This window comes from Leptodactylus fuscus, chromosome 9 (genome assembly GCF_031893055.1).
Source record: "Leptodactylus fuscus isolate aLepFus1 chromosome 9, aLepFus1.hap2, whole genome shotgun sequence".
Classification (NCBI taxonomy): domain Eukaryota; kingdom Metazoa; phylum Chordata; class Amphibia; order Anura; family Leptodactylidae; genus Leptodactylus; species Leptodactylus fuscus.
In genome coordinates this window covers 57,844,920-57,861,220 of record NC_134273.1, presented here as the reverse complement: position 1 = coordinate 57,861,220, position 16,301 = coordinate 57,844,920, and the positions used below count along the sequence as shown (strand labels likewise).

At 43.9% G+C, this 16,301-nt stretch overlaps 1 protein-coding gene across 3 annotated transcripts in view; it reads right to left on the bottom strand.

Moving 5' to 3' along the window:
• LOC142218789 (glyoxal reductase-like) overlaps window positions 1-16,253 on the bottom strand; it is a 98,592-nt gene extending 82,339 nt beyond the window's left edge. For 2 of the 3 annotated variants that reach the window (XM_075287717.1, XM_075287716.1), the window contains exons 1-3: window positions 16,176-16,253; window positions 16,000-16,086; window positions 6,207-6,455 (exon numbers count right to left, since the gene is read on the bottom strand). In XM_075287717.1, coding sequence (XP_075143818.1) covers window positions 6,207-6,455; window positions 16,000-16,069 — 319 coding nt within the window. In that variant the 5' untranslated portion in view covers window positions 16,070-16,086; window positions 16,176-16,253. The remainder of the gene's footprint in view (window positions 1-6,206; window positions 6,456-15,999; window positions 16,087-16,175) is intronic. The other variant, XM_075287718.1, reaches the window with a different exon arrangement.
• Between the last annotated feature and the right edge of the window lie 48 nt (window positions 16,254-16,301).

The following is a 16,301-nucleotide window of genomic DNA, read 5'->3' as shown; positions in this document are numbered from 1 at the left end:
ATGTTTGTCCCTAGATGTTAAATTACAAGTGGGTTGGAGATTACTAAGAACAGACTTAGATTTATGGCTGGATTCCGAGAATGTCTGATGACGTACACATGACCTCCAACCTTTGACAGTGGTGCGACTGTAAGCTATGCTTAGAGCAGCTTATGAAACATAGATATATATTTCCTACCAGAAGAAATCCTAATAAGGCGCCTAATAGTAACGCCTCATTGAGATATGGTACCTTACAAGTCAAATCCCCTACAAGTCTACTAAGGCCCAGTTCACATCTGCATTCCAGTTTCCGTTCGAGGAGTCCGCTTGGGGACCCACCAAAGGGAAACGTATACACATTAAAAAGCAGTTACCTGGGAAACCTGCGGACCCCATAGACTATAATTAGGTCCATATGGTTTCCACAAGGAACATGCAGAGAGAAAAGTGCTGCTTGCAGGACTTTTCCCTCCGCATGTTTCGAGCAGAAACCAAGCGGAAATCACAGGGACCCCATTAGAGTCTATGGGGTCCATGGATTTCCCAGGTAACCGCTTTTTAATGCGAATAGGTTTTCGTTTGCAGGGTCTCCAAGTGAACTCCCCGTATGGAAACCTGAATGCAGCTGTGAACCGGGCCGAAGCCACACTTACCATACTAGTTGAATTAATGGTGCTGTAAGCTTGGTTATAGAGCTGAAGAGAATCCAATTGTAATATCTGGAGTGCAGACAGTTAATGGGATACTCTATCCAATGGTATTCCATGCATCAGTCTCTCACTTGTTTTTTTAATGGCTCTATCACTATATATGGCATAAGGACTGTTGTAAGAATATTGTGAATCAGCCCCAGCCCACAACACACTCTTCTCCTTGAGTCTATGGAGAGTTAGGCCTGGTTCATACGTGAGTTTTTAGGACCAGAATTTGACGCAGAGGCTGCCTGAGATTCCGGTCCAGAAAACGGTTAGCCGCGACTGCTTTAGGCCCAAATGAATGAGCCTAGCTGAGAGGTAGGTGTCACGAGGACGTCCGTGGCTGAATCAGCCCTGGAATCTGCCTGAAGAAAGTGCATGTCGCTTCTTTTTTTCTGCAAGCGGAAAAACCACTCACGGAAAAAGGAAACGACTGGCTCTCATTGATTTCAATGGGAGGCGTTTTTTTGAGGCAGATTCTGACGTGGATTCCGCATCAAAATCCGACCCCAAAAAACCCATGTGAACCCAGCCTTATACGCCATAAAGCTTTAACAGGCAGGTTCTGTATGATAAAATTGCATGGATTATATCTTACACATTTTCCACTCCTATGACAGTTACTGCTGATGATTAGACAGATCCTGTCGCATAGTTATAATGGAGGAGATCACAGCTCCTCACTGTTCACATATAGCATTTTAGCCTACTTAGGAGAACCTAGGTAAAAAGGTTATCATAGTGTACCCCCAGCATGCAGAAATGGTAGTGACACTATCTGCCCATATGATGCTATGCTGAAGCATCATGTGACTGACAGCAAAACACAGACAAAGGGAGAAAAAAAAAAAGCAGGGAAAAATAAAAACCTTTCTTAGAAGCCAAAAGTAAGCTGCAGTACAGGAAAAACTGAGCATACATAAAAAAAATAAGTAAAGTACAGTAGACAATGAGGTGGGGGTGCTGTGACGTTTCCCTACTGGAGGTCTTCCTTTTTTTTAATTTTTTTTTTTTTCAGATTGTGTCCCCATAAGGTCATAAGAGACCTTTGGGGACATCTGATCACTTTTTTTTGTATTAGAGACTGATTTTCCCTGCAACTGGGGCTGGTACATTTAGCCCCAGTTGCAGGAGTAATACAGCCTCCTGCACGCTACTGTACAGTTTATAGAGCTGATCTTGGTCCCAGGGTAGGACCCAGCAGCTTTTAGAAGATGCTGATTCTGGCAGATCATGAGAAAAATAAAGTACACCCTCTGTGAACTCTATGGTTTCATGTATCAGGTATGAGAAGGTGACAGGCAGAGTGTTGGAGTCCTGGTACATATCCCCCAGGTTTCTGATCTGTGGTCCAGTGTGGATGTGGAATAGGTTTCATCCCCAGGTACGGGTCCTGGGCTTGTTACTGGGCCATAAATTTTTGCCGAGTCCACACTTCATGGCAGATCCTGGGAGCAAGAGGAGGCACCTGGGTCTGTTCTGAAATACTAAGAACCTGGTGAGACTATATTGCGCTACTGCTGTTTACTCATGTGGTTGGTAGTAAGCCACATGTACAGTTAGAACCTTATTGTTTAGCTAGTGCTCAGACGAGCAGGGTTTTTGTTTGGCATACTTTTGCCTGAAGTTAAAGCTGTATTTTATTTTGCTCATTTTGTGCCTTGAAGTAAAGGCTTTTTTATTTTGCTGTTTTTCTAAATAAACCGCTTTGCACCAGATTTTCTGTCCCTGTCTCTGACTGGTTAGGTCTGCACCATTGCTGCTACCGACTAACTCCCCCAAACAAGACATAAGAAAACATCTGGTCCTTAGAAGGTCTTAAAATCCGTTAAAAACAACCTCAGACAAACAACAACAAATGACAAATTACACTACTTACAAAGTAAGGAAAAAACTGCCAGTCATCAATTATACTTAACATCAATCAGTGTTTCACTTACAGAGAACTGAAAGCACTGACGACCCAAGGACTGCATGTGGCTATGTCCACAGGTACAGTCACACAGGTTGTGTGGCAGTACCCATACTAATTCCATAGACATTAAGGGCTCGTTCACACGTGAACAAAGGGGAGGATTTTGACAGCGGATTTCGGCTCTAAATCCGCCCCTTTACAATGGTGGTCTATGCAAACCGCCGGGCTTCTTTTTTCCACTAGCGGCGGGCTGCTGCTAGCGGAGAAAAGAAGCAACATGTCCTTTCTTCAGGCAAAAGCCGCGGCGCGCTGGGCTGTGGCTTCCGCCTAGCGGCAGCACCCTCCTATGTCGGGAGGGGAAAGCCGCGACCGCGATGGTCGCGGCAGGCGGGTTTTGAACAGAGAGAGACGCGGCGAGCCGCGTCTCTCTCTGTGTCAAAACCCGCGCGGGCGCCCCACATATGAACTAGCCCTAAGAAAGCAAGGTGCTGCAAATAAAATGTCCTTCATTCATCTGTCATCACATTTTGGCACTTTGCTGGTCTGGAGCAAAGATTCACAACGCCAAGGAGAACGATTAGCAAAGATCTTACAGAAGCAATTGTTGCTGTCCTTCAATCTGGGAAAGGTTAAAAGGCCATTTCCAAACAATTTGAAGTTTATCATTCTACACTAACAAAAATTATTCATGAGTGTAAAATACTTAAGACAGTTGACAATCTTCCCAGGAGTGGATGTCATAGCAAATACACCACAAAGTCTTACCATACAAAGTTCATAGAAATTACAAAAGATACAAAAGCTACATCTAAGATTCTACCGGCCTCTGTTACCACGTCAAATATTTTATTTTTATTTTGCTTACCGTATATACTCGAGTATAAGCCGACCCGAATATAAGCCGAGGCCGCTAATATCACCACAAAAAGACTCGAGTATAAGCCTGGGGGGGGGGGGGATGCAGCAGCTACTGGAAAATTTCAAAAACTAAAATGGTTGAAGTTTTTGGGTGCAGTAGTTGCTGGGGAAGGGGAGGGGGTGTTTTGGTTGTCTGTCTGCCCCTTCCCTGAGCTTGAGGACTGGGTTTTTTCCCCCCATGTGGAATTCAGCCTGGCTGAATATAGGGTATCTAAGGGTCACTAAGGAGGCATTATAATATGCGGGAGTCACTGCGGGGGCATTAGGTATGTCTCAGTGGTGGTGATGGGGGACCTACTAAGCAAACATTTGCACTAGGCCTACCAATGTGTTAAAACAGCCCTGCAGCTACCTTTGTATGCAGTCATACATGAAGGGGGTATGACTATACCCAAGTCTAGAAATAAAATGGTATAAGTGATTAAATTATGGTATACTGTATCTATTCTTATAAAATGATACATCAGTCTTTTCAGAGAGGGAATCTAAGCAAAAAAGTAGTGTCAGCAAGTTTGGACCACCACCCCCCATACAGAGAGGAGCACTCCATGGAGCTACTGAATACTGAGTGTCAATGGTTTAAGGAACGTTCCTTCTCCTGCCTTGGTTTTGCTCTCAGCTCTACATGACTGCCCCTAACAGCAGACAAAGTGGAAGATGTCAGCAATGTTGGTCAGAACTGGATTGAAGTTAGGGGCTGGTTACCTAGACCAAGGATTGAAACCCCAGCAGGAAAAGATCCCTTTCAACTAATTTACATAAGAATAAAATGCAAATCTTCATGAAAATGGAGCTGCAATCCAATCTTTGGAAAGTATAGAAGCAGCCCTACAAGGTACTGTTACTAGCTTGATACCAATTTTCCTGCTGAAAGACTTCCTTAAATAAATCAGGCACAAAAACCACCTGCACTTATGTTTGGGAATGGTGGGGGATAGAGAAAAAATGCTAACAAATGCTGAGAACTTGGATAGGCGGAAGTGGCGAAATGTCCTCTTTAAGGCACCACAAGAGAGGCCATACAGGTTGCCACTCAACTTGCCCAAAAACGATTTAAGGACTCTATAGAAGAGGATGTTACTTCACTGTCTTTTATTATGTTAAGTGAATATGCTATTTAATGCTTTGCCAGGACAGAATACCCTATAGTAGAAAGTACGCAGCAGATTCTGACATTTTCAGATCTTTACAGAGTTAGAAAGAAGTTTGCAGTCCAGCGCTCCCCAGATTTAACTCCTTTGGACAGCTAAATTCAAGCTGCTCGAATACACCAGCTTCCTCCCCAGAGAGCGAGATGAAAGGTCCACTATAATTACATAATGTCCTGGCTATTTTAGGATTTGCAGGTCTACATTGTAATTATTTGGCCTTTTTTGTAAGATTCCTGTTTGGAAGTGGATTTTTATAGGCCTTTTCTTTGGAAACTCCGAAAAACAGTTGTGGTCCCAGGTGCATAGGATGTATTTTAAGCAGAACACTTCAGCCTTCTGAAACACTTACAATGCTCCTTACATGGCTGTGATAAATGGAAAAATATCTCTTCATCTTCAGACAGAAATTTGCAATTTACATATTTAAAAAGGACCTTTCACCTCCTGGGGCACATGCGGTGTAATACACCACTAGAAAGCCGACAGTGCGCTCAATTCGGCGCACTATCGGATTTCCCGTTCTGTGCCCCCGCTGAAGAGCTATCAGTGCCGGTACCGTAGCTCTTCACTGTCAGAAGGGTGTTTCTGACAGTTAGTCAGGAACGCCCTTCCTCACAGTAGCGTCTATAGCACTGTACTGTGAGAGCAGTGAGGAACGTCCACCTCCCCTCCTGATAGTACTCGTCCATAGACAAGTACTGGGTGGGGGGGGTGTTCCTCACCGCTCAGCATCATCGCCTGGATCTTAGTGATCTGTCTTTAGATCCATAGATCAGCAGTTATCTACTGAATTAGGCAACTAGGTGTAAAAAAGATTCAACTGGATCCATAAGGATACCAATGTCTCTGTGGAAGAGAAAGGATTGAGCCAAAGCAGTCTCTGAATGAGACACTACGTTGTGGGAAAAAAAAAAATTTCTGCAGATTTTGCTATGCTTTTGTTTTTGGAGCCAAAGCCAAAAGAAAATTTAACAGAAGGTGGAAGTATAAGATCTTCCTATATATGACCCATTCCTGTTGAAGCCATTCTTGGATTTGGCTGGAAAAAAAAAAAACCAACATCAAAAACTGCAACACAAGAAAAGCAACTTTTCAACACCGACAAGCACAGTTAGTGTTGATGTCGGATGAACTATTTCAGCTCTGTAATGTCAAAAGGGCGGTGTCAGGCAGGGGGTGTGATTCAGAGCTACAATCAGAGGCAGCCAGTGTCAGAGCTCAGAATCATGCCCCTTGTTGGCTCCTGCCTGACACCGCCCTCCTGACAGTGCAGAACCTAAATAGTATATCAGGGACCAAAACTAACTGCATTGATTGCTCTGGAATGGTGGGGGCTAGACAGAAAATTCAAAGTGAGCCAGAAATACTAGAGCAGCAGCTATTAAATGATACAAAGAACTGGACTTGTTGAAAGTGGTGAAAGGTCCTCTTTAAGAGAGCAGCTGCAGAATATGGCTATGAATACAAATCTTAAGCATATCAAGTGTTATTACAAGCTGTATGACTGATTTACTATATTATTTATATCACAAAATAATACCATACCTAGATATTCTACTCCAAGCCGCTTGCAGGACTCTAGACAAGCTTGTGTGGCTTTTTCATATCCGTAGTCACCTGGCCACAGTTTAGTTGTGATCCAAAGTTCTTCTCTCTTCACTCCACTTTCCGATATGGCTTTACCCACCAATTCTTCATTGCCATATCGTTTAGCTGTATCAATGTGCCGAATACCACAAGACCTCAGAGAATAAAGCAGTGCATCGTGGGAATATCCTCCATGATGAGACATCCCTATGAGAAAGAAAGATGCAGAACTAGAACAGGACAGAAACTTTTTTTTTTTTTTTTTTAATGACTTCAAGAATAAGACTCATCTCCCTGCTCGCACACACACATAGGAGAGAATAGCAGGGACGAGTGCTGCTGGGAACTTCCTGTGCTGGCTGAAAGCTAATTAGAATATGAATAAAAACGGGCTCATTCAAAAACTACTGAGGCGATTTACATACAAAAGGTAGGTGTAAAATAGCCTTTCTAAAGGCTATGCAAGGATGTGCTTAGTTAAAAATGAATTTTCCCAATGATAGAGCCCCTTTAAAGCGAGTCTTTCAGCAGGAAAATTGGTATCAAACTAATGACAGTACCTTGTAGGGCTGCTTCTATACTTTCCAAAGATCACTATCTTATTTTGCATTGCAGCTAACATTTTCATGAAAATCAGCATTTTATTCTTATGAAAATTAGCTGACAAGGGCTATAGAGGGCTTCTTTTCCTGCTGCGGCTTTAATCTTTCTTCTAGATAATCAGCCCCTAACTACAGCCATTGAATTCAGTACACTGTCAGCTTTCTAGTGGTATATAAAATCGCATTTTTAAAAGGATATGAAAAGTCCTTTTGAAGAGGACCTTTCATCACCTTCATCAATCCCAAATCTGTGTATGAATTTATACCTATTGCTCCCCTAATTCTCTAGCCCGAACCATTCCCAAGCAATCGACGCAGTTAGTTTTGTTGCTGGATATTCTATTTAGTCTCTGTACTGTCAGGAGGGCGGTGTCAGGCAGGAGCAGACAAGGGGTGTGATTCTGAGCTCTGACACCGGCTGCCTCTGATTGGAGCTCTGAATCACCCCCTGCCTGACACCTCCCTTCTGACATTACAGAGCTTAAAGGGATTCTATCATTAAAATCAAATTTTTTTGTCGATCACACTTAGGAATAGCCTTAAGAAAGGCTATTCTTCTCCAACCTTTAGATGTCTTCTCCGCGCTGCCGTTTGGTACAAATCCCGGTTTTCGTCTGTATGCAAATGAGTTCTCTTGCAGCACTGGGGGCTTTCCCCAGAACTCAAACAGCACTGGGGTCACCAATGCTGCGAGAGGAATCTCCAGCACCGCCTCCATCTTCTTCAGGAACAGCCTCTCTGCATGTCTTCTTCCGGAGCTGGGTTCAAACTCCTAGGCCTCGGGTACAGCCGACTGCGCATGCCCACCGGCCACAAGAAAATAGCCGCTTACACAGCTATTCCAAAGTGTGATCGACAAAAAAATTGATTTTAATGATAGAATCCCTTTAAATAGTACATGAAGCATCAAAACTACCTGCGCTTGTTGCTTGGAAATGGTGAGGGCTAGAGAAAAAATTTGAGCAAAACTCCAAGAACCCCAACTGGTGGAGTTGGGTATTTAATTGGCTACAATACTGTTAATACTGAGAACTCTCCCTGATGTCTTGTCTAAATCCAGGTAAAATGGAGCAGAGAGCTCCAGTATTACCAGCAGTAATTGCTGAGTGCAAGTAGAAGGTGATCATAGCTGGGCGTCTGTAGCTGGTAACTGCAGAGCACCAAGCAATGTTAAAGTGGGCATTATTTTGGTAACTTCTCCAGTACAGCAGCAACATATGAAGCCATTTTGCTATTCTTTATGTTCTATATAGAGAACAATATCCATTACATTTGCATGTGAGGGTCTACAATGAAATAATAACTCTGGTATGTTACATAACTCAAGTACATCCATCTTACTAAAAGGGCTGTCCAACATGAAGAATTGGTTTACAATGGGTTCTTGATTCCCAAGTCCACATTAACCTCTACATGCTAGTCCCAAAACATAGTCCCCGGCCAATCACTGGCTGACGTCAGTCTTTGCTGTTGCCAGTCATTGGCTGATCGATGTGTCGGGGATCAGGAAATAAGAGTTTGGTGGGGGAATCTGGAGGTAATCAATGAGACGAGTATTGCTTCATTTACTTTACATTGTACGCACTAAAAAAAAAAAAAAAATACTTGCTGACCATGGAGAGGCGCTATATTGTTAGTCACGGCAAAAGAACTTCTTCGGAGTCTGAAGAACCCACCGAACAACTGCCAGTGTCACTATCTGCCAATATGTGTATGGTATTGTAAATGTGAAACTTGCACGTGTATCAAAGAAACCGCGAACATATGGAGCACACAAAGCCAGTGAGGCATTTCCTCTGCCAGCAAAAGGCCGGACAGTACAAAAGGGAATTATGTAATTGTACCACGTCTATTCTTAGAGACAGGTTCTCAGCAGCGAGAGTTGGGCTCAGCTTGGTCGGATACAAGAGCTGCGGCTTCTCAGGGACTGGCTGTATAATACCCCGAGAAGGATGAATGAAAAGCATTCAGAGACTCTGCCAATGGGCACAAACCCTTCTTGTGCGCTAATGACTCTGGCAGAACACTCAGGGTAAGAAAACCTCCATCTCAATGTCACCTTGTCAAGCAACGAGCATTACCCCTGATTCAGCAGCAGGCTCACTCAGCACTTACGGTATATAGTTCACCATTTGGCAAAAAGGATAAAAAGTAGTCAGTATACAAAAAATAAATCATCCTCTGAATATAACATGAACCCCAGTCGTGGGTCAGTGGGCATAATAATGTAATACAGACCAAATGTAGTGAACCTGTGCAAGGGAAGGAATTGTTCTCAGTAATGGCACCGGTCACCAAGTACAAGATTGGAAATGTCATAAATCATTTCATTGCCACAGAGCCCTGGATCATTTTTTGTTTTAAATTTGTTTTGTAGATTAGCTCTTATTCTCCAAGTGGGCGGTAACCTTTTATTGTGTCTGAGAAAGAAAACAGTACCAAGCAGAGGATGAAAATATCGATCTAGGCTGAAAGGGAAATACCCATAAAAGATGTTTCTCTCTGCATTGCTTCATCACTTTCTGGCCAAAAAGGTATGGCCCTACGCATCGCTTCTGGGAGACATTTTGGAGCTGACAGACTCCCTTTAAGGGCCAATGTTATTGTTTGTATAAAGAAAAGTTATACAGATTTCAATTGTACAGTTTTCTGTTTCTACATCTCTACTGTCATTCATTCTGCTTACCCCAAGTGCATAAAAATCAGTCCAGGGTCATATGATATACAGTCCATGGTCATGTGATACTGTCCATGGTCATGTGATATACTGTTCATGGTCATGTGATATAGTGTTCATGGCCATGTGATATACTGTCTATGGTCATGTGATATACAGTCCATGGTCATGTGATATACAGTTCATAGCCCTGTGATATACAGTCCATGGTCATGTGATATACAGTCCATGGTCATGTCATATACAGTCCATGGTCATGTGATATACAGTCCATGGTCACGTGATATACAGCCCAAAGTCATGTCATATACAGTCCATGGTCATGTGATATACAGTCTATGGTCATGTGATATACAGCCCAAAGTCATGTCATATACAGTCCATGGTCATGTGTTGTACAGTCCATGGTCATGTGATGGACACACAGGTGCAGTGCTTGTTACAGTCACAGCACAGTAATCAGACATCTGCCTGGTAACGAGCTGTGCACCTGTGTGTCCATCATATGACCATGGCCTGTGTATCACATGACCATGGCCTGTATATCACATGACCATGGGCTGTATATCACATGACCATGGCCTGTATATCACATGACCATGGCCTGTATATCACATGACCATGGCCTGTATATCACATGACCATGGCCTGTATATCACATGACCATGGCCTGTATATCACATGACCATGGCCTGTATATCACATGACCAGGGACAACCCCTTTAATGACTTTTAATAACTCCTTGGTAATGACTTTTACATCGGGCATGCAAGTGCACCCAATCCTTTCCCTTCATCTACATTCAAGGTGTATGTAAAGCAGTTGTCTTAAAAGTATCTTCATTTATTGGATTTACATAATCATTATTTTCTTTGTCTCTATTATACATGTATATTTCATATTTCTAATGTACTTTACTTTCAGTGATCTACTGGCATGATGAAGGCAGAAAGCTGCAATCTAAGTAAATGTAGAGAATTCTGAGATGTGACAGCAGAACACTTAGAAGGTTTCGCACACAGCACCAAGCCATAAACCCTTCTTTAATGCTTTCCAGAGGGAATGTAAGAGGTTGTCTTTCTTCCTTCCATTCCCACCAATTTTCAGACTAGCCTTCACCTCAGCCAAATTGTTCTCAGATGCGCGGATCCCAGAGGTCTCCTTGGAAACGGGTGAAAAGAGACGGCTTTCTTCCATTGAAATCCAGGGCAACCGAGGGGCTAGGGGGGGCTCCCTGACACAAATCAATTGCGATTTCTAGGGTCACTGAACTCATTTTAGGAAGTATAATATGCCAGGCTGAGTGTGAAAGGGTTATATGTACTCACAAAGAGAGTCCCTCATCGACTTCAAAGGCCCCTTCCTTTCTACCCAGCCCCCTTATTGCTTATATCCTTTCGGTGCTATAGCTATTGATACCCCAGAGTGGAGCATTCCCTATAGAACATCCAACAGTGCAAACACTTAACGCAGACAGAAAACCCCGTACGTATCAGGATTCAAGGGGAGCCAGAAGTTGGTTCTTTCAATGGACACATAGAATATACAGATACTGATATTGTGAAGCAAACGCAAAACTCAAAAAATGAATTAAAGGGGCTCTATCAGCAAAATCATGCTGATCGAGCCCCACATATGCGTGAATAGTCTTTAAAAAGGATATTCAGGCACCGTAAATGTTATATTAAACTACCCCCCAGTTTTAAAATAATACCCTAAAAAAGAATGTGATCTACTTACCGAACGTCTTCTTCATCCACGCCTCCTCTTCCTGCAATGTCCTCAGGTCCCGTCCTCCTCCGGTGCTCGCGAACGGACATTGATAAAAACAAAATGACCTGGGCGCATGTGCAGTGGCTTCTACTACGGCTACTGCACATGCGCCCAGGTCATTTTTTTTAATCAATGTCCGTTTGCGAGCGCCGGAGGAGGACATCGGAGGAAGAAGAGGCATAGATGAAGATGAAGACACACCCTGAATGCCCGCCCCCCCCGTGCACGTTCGGTAAGTAGATCACATTCTTTTTAGGGTTTTATTTTAAAACGGGGGGGGGTAGTTTAATATAACATTTACGGTGCCTGAATAGCCTTTTTAAAGGCTATGCACGCGTATGTGGGGCTCTAGCAGCATGATTTTGCTGATAGAGCCCCTTTAAAAAAGCGTGGAAGCGTGATAAGTGTGCCAATATTAGTGAATATTACAGATTGTAGCAATAACGGGCAACTAAATTAATTACATTTGTTTTCTTTTTTAGGTTTTTTTTTCAGCCTGTTCATTTGTTGCATTAGCAAATAACAACATCACATACAAAGAGCTGACCACCACACCGCTCTTCTAGAGCTGACCACCACACTGCTTTACTAGAGGTGACCACCACACCGCTCTTCTAGTGGTGACCACCACACCGCTCTTCTAGAGGGCACAACCACCACTCTTCTTATTCACCTGCATGGAGTTAGTTGCCATTATTGGATTCAGGTCATACCTGTTGGGGTTTATGCTTCCAGCAGTATACATAGGATGCTTTTCATAGGACAACCCCTTTGAGATATGCCCTGAGTTTTAATGTATCTCACGGTACCATACAAGGACCCATGATAATATACATGTGTATGGGACCATTAGACTATAAGGCTAAGGCCCCACGGGCCGTAATCGCAGCGCTAAAGCGCTGCAGAAAGAACCGCGGCGTGAACGCACTGCAGTTCTTTCCGCAGCACTTTCAACAGAAAGTTTACTGAGTTTTCCTCCGCGGACTTTCTGTTACAATTATATTTATGGGAATGCCACTGGCGTTTCCGTAGATATAATTGACATGCTACGATTTTCAAAACCGCAACGGTGTCCGCACTGCGTTTTTTTCTGCAAAGTGGGCGTGGGATTCGCACGAATCCCATCCCCTTTGCTTCCACTGTAAAACACCGCGATGTTTCCTGCAGCGTCTCCGCTGCAGGCAAATCACGGCATTTACGTCCCGTGGGTATGTAATGGTCAGTGTGGTAGCTGTGAAATACAGTGACGGTGCAGGTTGTGTGCATGGAGTCTTCTGTAGTTTCTCATATTCAGATAATAGTACCAGCGGCAGCATGCACGGAAGGGCTGCGGTCCTGCCATCACTAATGTTTCCTTCTAAACATTGTTTGATGTTGGTAAAAATGTGACAAGTTTCAGGAAGAGCGGATTCTCCCCCCCACACCCATACAGATAAAGGGCTTCCTCTGCAATGATTAAATAAGACCTCTCCCTTAAGCAGTGTACGATGCACCAGCAAACCCTAACATTACTACCACTGACTACACAAACACACTGGATGCTAATAGGAAGCAGAAAATGACAATTATACTATTCATTAAAGAGAAACTCCACCCAATTCAGGTTTAGCCTGAGCTGCAGTTTTTCTTTCCCATAGTATTATTCATTCAGAGCAGATCGTGATGGAGATTGAGAATGTCTTTCCTTTATATCTTATGATCAACTTCATTCTTCATCGCTACTTGATGAGCTACCCTTACAATAAATAATCAATATCAAGATTGCCGGGGTCTGTCTCTTGGTACCCTCACTGATCAGCTCAGGGCTGCCATCAGGAATTCCTCCTTGGTAGCCCAAACACAGTATATAATGTTCCCCAATGGCCCCACAGTATAATGTGCCCTAGTGTTTCCCCATATAGTATAATGCTCCCCAGTCCACCCACAGTATAATGCTTCACATGGTAAATAATGCACCACAATGGCTCTACACTGTATAAAATGCTCCCGAGTGCCCCGCCTAAGTATAATACTCCACAGTGGCCCCGCACAGTATAATATGCCCTAGTGCTTCCCCGTAATACTAGTGCAGCGAGGCTTCTACTGGAAAGCGGTCAGGCAGCGCGTACATACAGCACATGACGCCAGGCCTTTTCCATTAGCGCTTTGGCTGACTCCCCTTTCACAGTTCAAGTCTATAGAAGTGTACCGTTAGGTTGGCGTTCTTTACCAGCTAGTGATGATACTGAGCTGTGAGGCCGGGTCCTCTAACCGGTGTCAACTAATGGCAACAATATCTCTAACACCGGGGGACATACCTGCAAAACTGACACTGTACTGAATTCAATGATACACAAGATACAATGGTAGTCCTGACAGCTCTCCAAACACGATCCAGGGGAACAAGGAAGAGCCAAGAGTCAAAAGAGTGTGTTCCTGGAGAGTTGCCAAGAGGTCTTCCATCTTTTGTAGGTCTTACACTCGGTGTATCCAGTGCAGCAGTGCGGGGGGAGCTGGGGACTTGCACAGAGCTGGATGCAGGTTCTAGCAGCATTTATGGAAGAGGACCTGTGCTAAGTTCTCAAGGTGAAATCTGAGATGTGTGTGAATAAAAAAGGCTGGGGACATGGTAAAGACTTGGAAGACTCTCATGAGTACCGAGTGTACTTTGTACCAGTGGGACTGCAAAAGGGGACATGACCAGAATATGTGGAACAATGTAACTTCAGAGCCACATCTCCAGCAGGGGAAGTATTGGGAAACATCTTGTGTTATTTAGAAAAGATATGCTACCAGTCTGTCAAAACTCGCCTCCTGGTCCTTGCTGGCCATGGAACATTGGTGTCTGAATTCTAGGCTCCTACTGAATTGGGAGGCAGAGAAAGTCCAAGGTCCTCTTCTCATTTATAGGTTTGTAGTCATGTGCAGGTGAGATTAGGAGCTCATACAACTCCGACAAAACATGTCGGCACACGCCATTCCCAGCACTTGCCTTATCAAAAGGTGTCAGTGGTCTATCATAACTGTGAGAGGCAAGAGAGGACACACAGTGTGTTAGTAGCAGGGTCCTCTAAGGGCCCAAGAGAGCAAGACTAGGGAATCCCATGAGATATGTGTAGGGTGTCCAGGCCTCCCCCGAACGGAAATCTATGGCTAGCAACATACCTGCTTTGCGCTAAGTATAATACTTCCATACTGTATTATCAGTGTATATAGAGGATACTCATCTGTCATAGTGTATTACTAGTGTATAGAGAAAATATACATCTGCCATACTGTATTATCAGTGTATACAGAGAATACATATCTACCATATTGTACTATCAGTGTACACAGAGGATACACATCTGCCATACTGTATTACTAGTATATACATTGGATACATATAAGATAAGATAATCCTTTAATAGTCCTGCAGTGGGGAAATTTCAGCACGTTACAGCAGCATAGTAATATAGATACAGGATAATACACAGTAATATATTACAGACGTAGACACCCATATGCTGAGACGAGAAGATATACTAGGAGCCCATAGAAGCTAAGGAACAGAAGAAGAAAGAAGGAAGGAAGACTTCATCGTCATAATCATAAGTTTTCTGTGCGGAGTGATCTTCGCATGGTCTGATGTAGATTATACAGCCTGGTCGCGGTTGGAAGGAAGGACCTGCGATAGCGCTCCTTCTCACACTTGGGGTGAAGCAGACGGTCACTTACAGTGCTGCCAAGTCCCATCAAGGTCTCATACATGGGGTGGGATTTGTTCTCCCGCATGGAGCTCACCATGCACAGTATCCTTCTGTCACCCACCACCTGTACTGGGTCCAAGGGGCTCCCCAGGACAGAGCTGGCCCTCCTGATCAGCCTGTCAAGTCTATTTCTGTCCCTGGTTGATATACTGCTCCCCCAGCAGGCCACACCGAAAAAGATGGCAGAAGCAACCGCAGAGTTGAAAAAGGCCCTAAGAAGTGTCCCCTGGACTCCGAAGGCCCTCAGCCTCCTGAGCAGGTAGAGTCTGCTGTGACCCTTTCTGTGCAGCGCCTCCAGGTGATCAGCCCAGTCTAGTTTATTATTGAGGAGCACACCCAGATACTTATAGGTCCTGACTATCTCAATACATGTCCCTTGGATATCCACCGGGGTCGGAGCACCTCTCCGTTTACTAAAGTCCACCACCATCTCCTCGGTCTTCCCAGCATTAATCCTGAGGTGGTTCCGCTGGCACCATTCAACAAAATCCCGGTTTAAGTCTCTTTATTCCCTATCGTCACCATCAGTGATAAGGCCGACTATAGCAGAGTCATCAGAGTACTTCTGTAAGTAACAGCTGGATGAGTTGTGCCTAAAGTCAGCAGTGTACAGTGTGAAGAGAAATGGGGCAAGAACTGGACCTTGTGGTGCCCCCGTACTACAGATCACAGTGTCAGACACACAATCCTGGTATCTGTCATACTGTATTATCAGTGTATACAGAGAATACATATCTGTCATACTGTATTACTAGTGTATACAGAGGATACTCATCTTCCATACTGTATTACTAGTGTATACATTGGATACACATCTACCACACTGTATTATCAGTGTATACAGAGAATACATATCTGTAATACTGTATTACTAGTGTATATAGAGGATACTCATCTGCCATACTGTACTATACTTCCATACTGTATTCCAGTGTACATAGACCATAAGTATCTGCCATACTTGACTCACCCAGCCCAAGGATAGGGATGTTGTGGCCGCTGGATAGAGGCACAGTGGGACAATGACTGGGGATGGCCATGTCCTTCCTACAGATAACTGTCCGATAGAAAATACTGCGCGTTAGAAAAGTTTGTTTTGCAGCTTTATTGTAATACAAGTAATAATACTATTGTACAGAGCTTTACCTAGGCGGACATTTAGTCTTTCTCCTCACACAGGTCCCACAGTAAGTCGAGCGAAGTCCTGTATGTAAACCTCTGCCCTCAGTAAAGATGGCCGCTGCGCGCTCCCCTCACTGCCTGACAGGGCTA